The 13,149-nt window shown below is 51.0% G+C and overlaps 2 protein-coding genes across 3 annotated transcripts in view; one reads left to right on the forward strand and one right to left on the reverse strand.

The window, feature by feature from the left end:
- RARRES2 (retinoic acid receptor responder 2) overlaps positions 1 to 13,149 on the forward strand; it is a 647,965-nt gene that overhangs the window by 595,988 nt on the left and 38,828 nt on the right. The window lies entirely within an intron of this gene.
- ZNF775 (zinc finger protein 775) overlaps positions 1 to 13,149 on the reverse strand; it is a 153,796-nt gene that overhangs the window by 4,849 nt on the left and 135,798 nt on the right. For both annotated transcript variants that reach the window (XM_050785880.1, XM_050785879.1), the window contains one exon: positions 5,904 to 5,983. In XM_050785880.1, the coding sequence (XP_050641837.1) occupies positions 5,904 to 5,934 (31 nt within the window). In that variant the 5' untranslated portion in view covers positions 5,935 to 5,983. The remainder of the gene's footprint in view (positions 1 to 5,903; positions 5,984 to 13,149) is intronic.

Genomic DNA, 13,149 nt, shown 5'->3' on the forward strand with positions numbered 1-13,149 from the left:
CCAGGGGTGGTGGCAGGCACCTGTAATCCCAGCTACTCAGAAGGCTGAGGGAGGAGAATCACTTGAACCCGGCAGCAAGCTGAGATCACACCATTGCTCTACAGCCTGGGCAACAAGAGCAAAACTCTGTCTCAAAAAAAATAAAAATCAAATCAAATAAATGAGAGTGGCTAGAATCCAGATCACTGGCATGTGCATACAGTGAGGCTGAGCAGCAACAGGGGCTCGTTCCTTCCTGGTGGAAATGCGAAGTGCTGCCACCACTCTGGAAGGCAGTTCAGCAGTTTCTTACAAAGCTAAATACAGGCTTACCATCCAATCCAGCAGTCGCTTTCCTAGGTATTTACCCAAAAGAGCTGAAAACCTCTGTCCATACAAAAAACTACACATGGATTTTTATAGCTTTATTCCTAACTGCCAGAACTTGGCAGTAACCACAATGTCCTTCAATGGGTGAATGGATAACTCGCATGATGGAATATTCGTCAACAATAAAAAGAAATAAGCTATGAAGTCAAAAAAGCCATGGAGGTGCCCTACATGCAAACTTCTAGGTGAAAGACACCAATGTAAAAGGCTACACACTGTATGACTCCAAATATATGACATTCTGGAAAGGGCAAAACTACAGAGAGAATTGAAAAACCAGTGGTAGCCCGGGGTTGGAGGGCAGGGAGAGATGAACAGGTAGAGCACAGGGGACTTGGGGGGCAGTGAAATATTCTGTATGATGCTCTAATAGTGATACAGGACATTATGCCTTTGTCAAAACCCATGTAAGGTACAAGATCGAGAGAACCCTATTGTCAATTATAGACTTCAGGTAATAAAAATGTATCTATATTGGTTCATCAGTTTTAATAAATGTACCACACGAATGCAAAATGTTAATAATAGGAGAAACTGGAGCTAAGGTATAGGAGAACTCTACTTTCTTCACAATTTTTCTGTAAAGCTAAAACTGCTCTAAAATATAAAGTCTAGGTTAGACACAGTGGCTCTTGCCTGTAACCCCAGCACTTTGGGACGCTAAGGCAAGAGGATTGCCTAAGTGCAGGAGTTGAAGACCAGCCTAGGCAACATAGTAACACCTGTCTATATAAAAAATTTATTAAATTAGCTGGGTGTGGTGGTGCACACCTGTAGTCCCAGCTACTCTGGAGGCTGAGGTGGGAGGACTGCTTGAGTCCAGGAGGCTGAGGCTGCAGTGAGCCCTGATCGTGCCACTGTACTGCGAGAGAGAGAGAGTGAGTGAGCGAGGGAGCGACAGAGAGAAAGAGAGAGAGAGATCCATTTGGGAAAAAAAGAAAATAAAACCCAACTCTTGACTGACACCGTTGTTATTGTTACTGGCATGGCTGTTCCATGGTGGGCTTGGTGACTTAAGGCTGCAAGTCAGATTCTCATCCACAAAAAATAGAAGTAAAAATGCTAAATACAATCATTACAATAATGTACAGTACACATCATAGATAAATAGGCCAATGGAACAGAACCATTTGATACATGATACAAGAGACATTCCAAGTCAATGGAAAAAGGCTATTCATTGACTTAGAAACAACCCTCTCTTTGGGGAAAATATTTAAGTTAGATTCTCAGTGCAGATTGTTTATAAAAATCAGTTCCAGATGGACTTAAGTGCCAGCTTAAAAAAGAAAATGGAAGTATTAGAAGAATTGGGAGAATTTGCTTAGAATCCAGAGATAATTAAAAGCCTTCTTAAACAGGATACAAAAGATAAAAACTAAATTTAAAACATCTGTATGACAAAAGATACCATAAACATAAGTCTGACAGAAATGGAAATTTTGGCCAGATGCAGTGGTTCACGCCATTAATCCCAACAATTTGGGAGGCTGAGGCGGGAGAATCACCTGAGGTCAGGAGTTCAAGACCAGCCTGGCCAACATGGTGAAACCCCGTCTCTACTAAAAATCCAAAAAAATTAGCTGGGTGTGGTGGTGCGTGCCTGCAATCCCAGCTATTCAGGAGGCTTAGGCAGGAAAATCACTTGAACCAGGGAGGCAGAGGTTGCAGTGAGATGATATTGCACCACCGCACTCCAGCCTGGGCAACAAAAGCAAAAACTCTATCTCAAAAAAAAGAAGAAGAAAAAAGAAATGGGAATTTAGAGCAGCATTTTCCCATAGAACCTTCTGCAATAGTGGAAACAGTTTACATCTGAGCTCTTAAGCCACATATGTTTACTGAGCACTTGAAATGTGACTAGTGCAATTAAGAAATGACATTTTTAATTGTATTTAAGTTAATTAATTAATATTTATTTATTTATTTTTGAGACAGAGTTACCCTTAGTCACCCAGGCTAGAGTGCAATGGCGCGATCTTGGCTCACTGCAGCCTCTACTTCTGAGGTTCAAGTGATTCTCCTGCCTCAGCCTCCCAAGTAGCTGGGATTACATGCGCCCGCCACCATGCCCAGCTAATTTTTGTATTTTTAGTAGAGATGGGGTTTCACCATGTTGGCCAGGGTGGTCTCAAACTCCTGACCTCAGGTGATCCACCCAACTCGGCCTCCCAAAGTGCTGGGATTTCAGGCGTGAGCCACCGCGCCTGGCCATACTTAAGTTGATTTAAACCTAAACTTAAACTAGAAGAGTTCTATATGGCTAGGCCATGTGCTAGACAGTGCAAGTCCAGGAAAAAATATGTGCAGATATAGAACAAATGCTTAGTATCCAGACTATAAAACAGACTCCTATACATGATAAAAAGAAGTTCTGGGCCGGGCGCGGTGGCTCAAGCCTGTAATCCCAGCACTTTGGGAGGCCGAGACGGGTGGATCACGAGGTCAGGAGATCGAGACCATCCTGGCTAACCCAGTGAAAACCCGTCTCTACTAAAAAAAATACAAAAAAAACTAGCCGGGCAAAGTGGCCGGCGCCTGTAGTCCCAGCTACTCAGGAGGCTGAGGCAGGAGAATGGCGTGAACCCGGGGAGGCGGAGCTTGCAGTGAGCTGAGATCCGGCCACTGCAATCCAGCCTGGGTGACAGAGCGAGACTCCGTCTCAAAAAAAAAAAAAAAAAAAAAGAAGTTCAACCCCACTAGTCATCAACAAAATGCAAACTAAAAGTGTAGCATCTTTCAACCCCTCATACCAACAAAAATTTAAAAAATCAATAATACCTCTACTTTACAATATGTGTGGACACTACACAGAAGAACTAGTATACACATGGGTAATCTGAGAGCATAAACTGGGGCAGAATTTGTGGAGGACAATCTGACAGTGTTTATTAAAATTAGAAGTGTGGAGAGCCTTCTGGCCCTTTCCAGCCAGCAATTCCATCCCACGTGTTCACCTAAGAAATACTGACATACGAGTGTAAAGAGGAATGTCCAGGAATATTCACTGAAGTGTTCTTTGTAATTAGCAAACAATGAAAAATAACTTAATTATCCTAAAAAATAGTTCCCTTCATAATATGGAATACTATGCATCGACTAAAAAGAATGGAAAAGAACTATATATGCCAATATGAAAAGATTCTCAAAACATTTTAAGAGAAAGCAAAAAACAAGTTGAAAAACCATATGAATCATCTGATTGAATTCATAAAAAATTAAACCATTCAGCCGGGCGCGGTGGCTCAAGCCTGTAATCCTAGCACTTTGGGAGGTCGAGACGGGTGGATCACGAGGTCAGGAGATCGAGACCATCCTGGCTAACATGGTGAAACCCCGTCTCTACTAAAAAATAACAAAAAACTAGCCGGGCGATGTGGCGGACGCCTGTAGTCCCAGCTACTCGGGAGGCTGAGGCAGGAGAATGGCGTGAACCCGGGAGGCGGAGCTTGCAGTGAGCTGAGATCCGGCCACTGCACTCCAGCCTGGGCGACAGAGCAAGACTCCGTCTCAAAAAAAAAAAAAAAAAAAATTAAACCATATGTCTCTACAAATGCACACAGGGATGATCCAGGATGAGTTACACCAATCTGAGACTGGTGGTTGTGCTGTGTCCATCAGGTGGCTGATGGCTGGTTCCCCCTCAGCCCTCTCCAGCCAGAAAGATGACTGCGGGCCAGAAAGCCCCAGGATGCCAGGACAGTGCCGTCACATCCACCTGCCAAAGGACCCCTGGCAGACATAAATGATTGGGTTGGGTGAGGTGCTAAGCCCAGCAGCATCCCTGGAGGCCCTGGAGCTGAGGTGGAGTGTGCTGGGGCTCCAGCATCCCCAGGCACACTCCCGAGGGTTCAGGTATCCATATGAAGAGCGCAGGCCACTGGCCTGCCCGTGGAGAGTCCTGAAATAATGGCACCACTCCTCAGTCATCATGAAAAGAATCATGTTTTAGGTTTTAATGGTTCCGATAAAATTAAAAGGTGCAAAGCACAGATTATTGCTTAATGAGTACAGTTTCCCAGGTGATGAAAATGTTCTGGAAATAGATGGCGGTGAAGGCTAAACACTGAATGTACTAATGCCACTGAACCGTACACTTAAAAATGGTTACAATGGTGAATATCATGCATATTTTGCCACAATAAAACACACACACACACAAATAAAAATTAAAAGTTGCTTAAAAGGGGTAAGCTGTCAATTGTCTGAAAAACAGGGTCCTCCAAATGAGTGGTTCCCTCAGTCTGGCCAGAGGCCAGTCCCCACACGCCTCCGTGTCTCCAGGAGTCTAGGCTAGTGTTTTCCAAACTCTTCCCTAAAACCACAGGGTTCCCCAGAAGCTGCCATAGAGAGGAGAGAGGGCCCCGGCTGACTCCACAGCTCACATCAACCAGAGCAACCTCACAGTGACTCAGGATCCCATGTATGAGTCTGTGTAGGGAAAGAGCCTTCTATAACACGCTGCACTCTAAGTTCCACTGGAATTTCCAAAACACACGTGCAGCTAGGGTGCTCCTGTCACGCACCTGGCTCCTCAGACAGGCACGCAGGTGCATGGCTAGGCTCCCTGAGGGTCTGTGTCCACATACCACACTGCCACGCTTTGCACTTGTGGCCACGTTTCTCCTTCACCCCACTGCCTGATTTTTGTCTCAGTCTTGGGTCTCCTGACATGATATTCCTGGGAGGGGAGGCGGTTCTTCCCACAGGGGCAATGAGGCAGGGGCCCTGAGGTCTATGGGGCAATTCCCCGGGAGTGGAGAGGGAGGTAAAGAAACCCGAGTCACACTGTGCCGAAGGGCAGGGCTCCCAAGGGTGCCCGGCGTGCTCTGGACTCAACCCTGCTGAGGGGCCTAGAGCCCTTCTGCAGCCGGGCCACACGCCACTGCAGCCAGGCCACACACCACATGCGACAGGGCATGCCAGAAAGGGCTGCAAGTGCTACTCACAGACGCCACGGGCTGCTCCACCTCAGGCACAGGGATGCTGGGCAGGGGCTCCAGTCAAAAGCACATGACTGTGCGGGGAAATTTTCCACTGGCAGCGTGTATTTCATCACAACCAGCTCTAAGCGGCTTAGCCAATAAGGACCCTGAACTCTGAGTGACCTCCAGGAAGCATAAATGGACTGAACTGAAGACACTGTCCTGACTCATGAGCCACAGCTTTGTTCCAACTGTCCTACCTAGAGTGCCAGCTTTCCATGCCTAATTAGTATAACCCCACAAACTCCCTGTTCTAGCGTGTAAATAACACCTCAATTTCTACAAGGCATGGGTGCACATGTGTCCCCTTGCCAGGCAAGTTAATGGACCAGGCTTTGTCATTTTTTGAGCTCCCATAGCCTCTGTCATTGTTCCATTCTTTGACATGGCTGTCCAAGCCCTGGTCCCCACCCTCAAATTCTGCATCAATAGGATGTACTAGCTACTGGCTGAGGGCGTTGGCTTGCGCCTGGCTTCAGAAAAGATGAGGGCACGCGACCTCAGCGGAGGAGACCCTGGCTCCCCTGCCTCCTCTCTCTTCTCTCTTACCTGTGCGGTCACCAGCCAGGCCACCCTCCATCCCTGGAGGCCTCCCAGCATCAACACCGGCTATGTCCCTTTCCTGTCATCTGTCAGAAAGAGAAGCAGAAGAAAGAGAATGGGCCTGTGGGATAAGGACAGAACTCAGGGTCCCCAGCCCCCCTCCCATCCCATAAAGCACTCTCTTTTCCAAAGAGCTTTTCTATCCATGGCCACATTCGACGTGGGCAGGGGCTCTTTCATTGTACGCATACCTGCTGAGAAAGTAAAAGAGCCCTAATTCCCATTTTACGAAAGAGGAAACTGAGACCATGAAGGACCCCTGATGTGCCCAGAGTCATGGAGGTGATGAACGGCAGAGCTGGACAAAATCCCAGGTCTTCTAACACCCACACCAGAGCCCACACCCTCAACATCCGCAGGGCAGCGTGTGATGGACGCCACACCTGAGAAGCAGGAGCCTGGAGTAAGGTTAGAGATATGTCTGCAACTGACCACGAGGAACGCACCTGGAAGGCAGAACGGCCCTACATGTTTCCTCAGTCACCAGCCCCCTCTTTCAAAGTCCTCATCCATGTTCTAGCACAAACCCCTCTGGGGAGCTTCGGAGCCAGCCGTCTCCATACAAGAACACACACGGTCAACTGGGCATTGCAAAGCCCATGCCCCGTTCGCTGATCTAGGATTCATCTTTTTTTTGTTTTGTTTTTTTTGAGATGGAGTCTTGCTCTGTCTCCCAGGCTGCAGTGCAGTGGCAAGATCTCGGCTCACTGCAAGCTCCGCCTCCCAGGTTCACACCATTTTCCTGCCTCAGCCTCCCAAGTAGCTGGGATGACAGGCGCCCGCCACCACGCCCAGCTAATTTTTTGTATTTTTAGTAGAGATGGGGTTTCACCATATTGGCCAGGCCGGTCTCGAACTCCTGACCTTGTGATCCACCCACCTCGGCCTACCAAAGTGCTGGGATTACAGGCGTGAGCCACCGTGCCGGCCCCTGGCGCTTCTATATACAGTCACCAGCCTAACTCCACTTCCCGTTTGCTCTCTAACATTTTTGCCACCCGAAGTGATCTTAACTTGTCTGTTCCCCACCACACCAAGGCCAGGAGCTCTTCATGCTTGCCACCGGATTCTCAGGGCCCAGAGCAGAGGGCATACAGAGGGCCTGTAACAAACGCAGGTGGCAGGAATGTGCTGCTCCACCTGGCCAGGAGCTGTGCAGCCTGAAGACTCCTCCTCCTCGCTGGGGGCGCGCCTCTCCTAAGGACAGGGATGTGGTCCCGTGCGCCTGTACCCCCTAGCAGAGCAAAGACGTGGCTGCCCCACGGAGATGCGCAGCTCGTCCTTCTTGTTGCCTCAAGGGAGGGGCTCTTCCAGATTTCAGTCAGCCCTTCCTCCCAGGCACCCTGGTTCGGCCACCCTCACAGAAACACCCACCCAGGCCCCAAGAGCCTCGCAGAGACCCAGCCTACCTCTCCCAGGTCCCCTTCAGAGCCCAGACACTGGGGAGCACACACCCAGACTGGGGATCTGGACCCTGACAAGAGACATGGCGGGAGGGGTGAATATGAATCTAGAAAATGCAGAAAGTCATTTTCCCTCGTACAAAGAGAGGACGAGATACCCCCTTTTTCAAGAGCAGTTTAGAAACTTCTAATTAATAAGCTCTATCTCTGTCTTTTTGAGATGTATGTGATTTTTTTTTTTATTTTTTATTTTTGCAGTAAATGCTCCTCAAGTAGAAATAAATCTTTTTAAAAGTTAAATAAGGCTGGGCGCGGTGGTTCATGCCTGTAAACCCAGCACTTTGGGAGGCTGAGGTGGGTAGATCACCTGAGGTCAGGAGTTTGAGACAAGCCTGGCCAACGTGGGGAAACCCTGTCTCTATTAAAAATATAAAACTTAGCTGGGCATAGTGGCACACGCCTGTAATCCCAGCTACTCGGGAAGCTGAGTCAGGAAAATTGTTTGAACTCAGGAGGCAGAGGTTACAGTGAGCCGAGATTGTGACAGAGTGAGACTCTGTCTCAAAAAAAAAGCTAAATAAGCCTTCTGCCAACATTACAACCCAGGACTGTCTTTCCCAAGGTCCTGGGGGCCACTTCTTTGAAATGTAAAGATCAAGGAAGACACTACCCCTGCCTCCCAGTCTCCATGGGAGGGTAGGAGCCTAACTTCAGCAGGCGCCTGGCTCCAAATCACAAGCCTATCTCCTGCCATAAAAATATGAGAACTTTATTTTTGCTGTGGGTAAAGGCAATTAGCTAACACAGATGGTCACTCCAATTACCACGTGAATTTGGGATGACCTGCGTGTGGCAAATGGTAATGTCCAGTCCTCTTGCTGGAGGGCTGGTGGCTGTTTACCCTCGGAACGTGTCTGTAACGGGCTGCACGCGCTGGCTATATGCAGGCTGAGAGCTCCCATCTTCGCAGTCACTCAGGGGATTGTCTGTGGTGCGCACCACATTCTGGTTTCATGCACATTCAATCTTTTAAAAACTGTTTTTCTCTTCTACTTTTGCAAAGAGCTTTTCTGGGTTTGCAAGCGATTTTGTTTTCACTTCTATTTCCCCTACAGGGGTCTGTAAGCATGCCTACTATGGTTTCTTACCGACACTCGAACCTGCTTGTGGTGCAGGGAAAAGGTGAGCAGTGGGGAAGGGGGCTGGAGGGGCCCCTGGTGGGGCTCTGATGGGTGCTGGGGGCTCCTCCCTCCCATGCCACCCTCCTCCCTCAGGGCCACTCTGTGAGCTTCTGCATGCCACATCTTGGGAAACCTCTCACCAACTGGACTTAGCATCCACCTAAAGAGGCGCAAAGGGGCTAGTGGACAGAGAAGCCACCTTGGTAAGGGGAACTCAGACTGAGGAGGGCAGAGCCCAGGCCAGAAATTCAGGAGGACAGAAGGATGGGCCTGGGTCTACACAAAGTGAGACCTCCAAGGCAAATCAAAGACAGTCCTCCTTCACCCACCCTGCCTCCCAAGAGGTATTAGGACCTAACAGCCACTCCGGGTAGTAGCAGGCCTTCCACTGTCCAGGACCTCACAGAGCAGCTCCTGCCTCAAGCCTCAGTGCCTCTGCCTCGGGCCATACCAGGGCTCGAGGAGAAACAGCTTGTGGCTTACATAAGAACAGAAGTGGAGACAGAAGGAAGAGGACCCAAGAGGAAGAAGTGAGAAATTCAAGGGGGAAACAGAAGACAGGAATAAGGGGAGGCCAAGTCTTTGAGGACCCGCCTCTACCTGTGTGCTCAGGTGGGCTATGTCTGGGAAATGGCACAGCAGGTGTCCTACAGACAAAATCCAGGAAAGCCCTCCATGTGACACATTCTGGGCTGGCCAGACACCACATGTCTCCACCCTAAGCTTCTCTCCTATTCTGCCTTTCGCTCTGCTCTGCGCATGGCGGGCCCCTCCTAACCCACCATCCTGACACGTCCTCAGCCACCTGGAGACACCCAGGAGCCAGGTGAGCAGGCTGCCCAGCAAAGCCCCCCCCCCGGCTGGAAGACAGGCATCAAGGGCCAGACGCGCCATCTGCCACCAGTGCCCACACCGAGTCTTGGAAGGCCGCTTCGTCTATCGCACAAGGGACCCTGGACCCCTACCGGACCACCTTTCTTCTCTGCTGCCCTTCGGGCTCTGAGGGGAGCAGGACACACAGGGGCCCTTCCCACACCTGGCTCTGGCCCGGCCCTCCCCGCACCGGGTCAGGCTGCAGTTCAGTAAGAGCCCGACAGTGGGCAGGCCTCAGCCTGGGCCCAGCTGCCATGACAACTGAGGACCAACCACACAAAGAGGGGATTGAGCTAGCAGCAGGTGGAGAGGCCCGGGGCAGGGGGAGGCAACAAAGGAGCTTTGGTTGTGGCAGAGACTTGGGGGCGGGGAGGCCAGACAGCAGCTGGGGGAGGAGAAAGGCCACAGGCCAGAAAGAGGCAAGGTCGTCCCCATCGCCGCCCCTGGAACCTCCCACCAGCCCAGCACAGCTCTCACAGCCTCAGCGCCCCAGGTCGGGCAGTGAGAAGCAGACCATGCCGCAGGTATCATCTGCTGCCAGTGGAGCGCGAGCAGGATCCACCACCAGGCGCTAAGGCTTTGGTGGGTGGGGGCAGCTCCCCAAACCCCAGCCAAAGGCCCAGTATCAGGCCCTTCTCAGCCCTGAGGTCCCAGCAGGTCCTCACTTGCTGGGCACTGCTCAGCTGGTCTTCTGTAGGAGACCTCCACAGAAACTGGCCTCCCCAGTCCCAGCCCATGCCCAGCCAATGCCTCCCTGCCCATGCTGCCCCCTTCTATGGCCTCGTCCTTCCCAACTCCACCTGGTCCCCAGAGCCTCCCTGCCCTCTCCCCCAGCCCATTCCTGCTATGTCCTCACCTAGTTCTCTCTCCCTGTGAGACCCCCTCACTCAAGTCAGCCCCAGGGAACGGGGGCTTGCTCCCATGCCTGCACATCCCTCACATGTAGAAGGTGTGTAATGTGTATTCAATGAATGTAAGAATGAGTGAATGAAACAATGGAGGACTCAAGAGGTGGCTCCTCAGGCTCCAGTCTTCTGTCACTATCAAGAAATCCCTCAGGACCAGGCAATGGTATTCTCTGCCTGATTTCAGTTAACAGCAGATGGTTTTAATTTAAATATATGACCAAAGGGACATGAGAAACTGATGTAAACCACACACAAACATACCCAGATACAATCATATCTAAATACAGCTAAGTAAACAAAAGTTCAAAGACACAAAACTACATGAGAACACCTGCAAAACTGTCTATGCAAATAGAGAATGTGAGATATTTTTTTAAACTCACAGACACACCTACAGATCCACAGACACACAAATATGCCACTGTGAACCAGGTCAGCACAAATCATTGCACAGCACACCTACAAACACAGAAATGCAAAGTCACCCACGACACAAGTATCCTTGTACACCCATGGCCATCCTATCACGCCCACTTGCTCCAAGGGAAAGAACTCAGAGAGGTAGAAACAGAAGCAACATACCCTCATCGAGCCAGGAGGCTGGGCCGCGAGTCACCATTGGATGACCTGTGCCGGGTGGGATAGGTCAGCAGGAGCTGCAGCTGGCTGGAGAGGCGTTACAGCAAGACAGAAAGCCCTAGAGACAATGAGCCTGTGTCCAGCAAGCCTGGTGCAGCCTGAGATCCTCCAGGGCCTGGCCTGTGGGCTCTGGCCCAAGGGGATGCAACGGGTCCTCTCCCCTTCAGTCAGCTTTGGGTGACCTGAGCCGCCACCTGGCTGGCTCCTCAGCCCTAGTCTCCCGCCCGAAGCCCACTGCCTGAGGCTGGCAGGGATGGCCTTCTCAAGGCCACCCTTCCTGGTTTCTCCCCTCAGGACCCCATGTCTTAGTCAGGAGTCCCAAGTCCCAGCCCACCCATCACTGAGCCGCTGCTAGTCCCTGGCCAGTCATTGTAGGGCTTTGAGCTCAGGTTCCTGATGGCACGGGTGAATGGAAATACCTGCTCTCTGAGTTTGGGAGGAGTACCACAGGGCAGCAAGCCTGAGCTGGATGCACCGGGCAGTGTCTGTGCAAGCCTCTCTGCCACTGTCCCCGCTGCTGCTCACTCTTCCTAAGCCATTACTCCTTCCAGCCACTTGGGAATCTCAGAGGCCCCCAGCGCCACACAGGAGCCTCCACACTCCACCCCGCAGGAGGAAGAGGGTTTGCCACGGCTCTGGTTGTGGCACTGTCTGTAAAGCCCTCCACTTACCAGGGCAGTTCCGCATGCCCCTCCCAGAGGTCCCAGCCCAAACCAGGTGGGCATCCCCTCCCCCACCTGGAGGCCTCCATCCCCACATCCAGCATCAGCCTCCCACCACAACTCCCCTGTCCCACCCACCATGACCCACCCTGCTCCTCTCCAACTTCCCGGATCCCACTCAGCACAAGGCCACCCCCACTGTGACCACTCTCCCAACCCTGACCCTTCCCCTCTTTCTACTCCACCATCTCCAGACCTCAGTCTCTCAAACACCCCAGTCCTCAATCTGGGGAGGGAACAGAGGAGGGGAGCCAGGGGAAAGGGCAGGCCGCCATCCCACCCAAAGAGCAGGCCATAGTGGAAAAGGCCGTTGAAAAGCTCCAGAGAGGGACTGAGATTGGGTTTGCTTCTAGTTAGCCACGTGATCCCAGGCAAACCACTCTCCTTCTCTGGGCCTCAGTTTCCCCACCTAAAAATGGAAATAACACTTGCTCGTGGTATAGAATGGTTATATTGAGTGGGGCAGGGGCGGTGGGGGGAGGGATGGCGGGATGCGAACAGTGTGAGAGGACTCTCAGAGACATTCCCAAGGTGCAAGACAAATTCGATTTAGGTCATTGCTGTTGCCATCACCCGCTCCCCATTCAGGGTTCTAAGAACTGCACCTCAGGGTATGAACAGCCAGCCAGGTTTCATGGCTTTACTTTGCTCCTGTCAACATTCCCAGGAGACCTGATCTGCATGCAGCCAGGTCACTTGCCTTATCCACTCTGCCTGCCCACCTCCCAGAGGTCCCCAATTCAACCCCAGCCATGATCCTGAGGTACCTCCTTCCAAGACTTCCTTCACCGGCCAGAGGTAAACACCCTTGCTGGAACTGTCCCACCCACACCTCCCCTGCCCCACAGCCCTGCCCCCTCCTCCTCAGCCACCTCCCTTCAGAGGCGAGAGCTGCACTTAACATTCCTCTGCCCCAAGTCTAATACTCAGGAACCTGTCAGGGCCTGGATCTGAGCTGAAGGTCGAGGACAAACCCAGCTGCTAACAGTCTCTGAACAGGTGTCACATTTTAATTAATAAACACGTTTCCATCCCTTGCTGCATCCAAAGGACCTTGGAAAACGAAAGTGAGATGGAGCAGGGACCCCTTCAGGCACCTGCTGCGCCCTCCAGTCATGAAAATAAAGGAAAATCTTGAGTTCTTTCCAGGGAAATTCCAGGCACCTAGCTGGTCCTGAGAAGTAAATGTGCAACCTGATAAAGTAATTGTAGCTAAAACAACAGCAAGGAAGTCCGACCACACGAGATGTGTGGTTGCCTATACAAACTAAAGGTAACATCTTAGAGTATGTCCTTGGGTTGTTTTTCAGAAACCCAGACCCCCACCAAATGGAATTGCTGGCACACACACCTCAGATAAGGGGGAACTGAGAATTCAACTCTGCTCATCTTTCCCCATTGCACCCCGACATGCCCCATGCTCTCGTGGCTCTTGAACTCACCATGTCCTCGCACCCTGTGACCAA

This window comes from Macaca thibetana, chromosome 3, assembly GCF_024542745.1.
Source record: "Macaca thibetana thibetana isolate TM-01 chromosome 3, ASM2454274v1, whole genome shotgun sequence".
NCBI lineage: Eukaryota > Metazoa > Chordata > Mammalia > Primates > Cercopithecidae > Macaca > Macaca thibetana.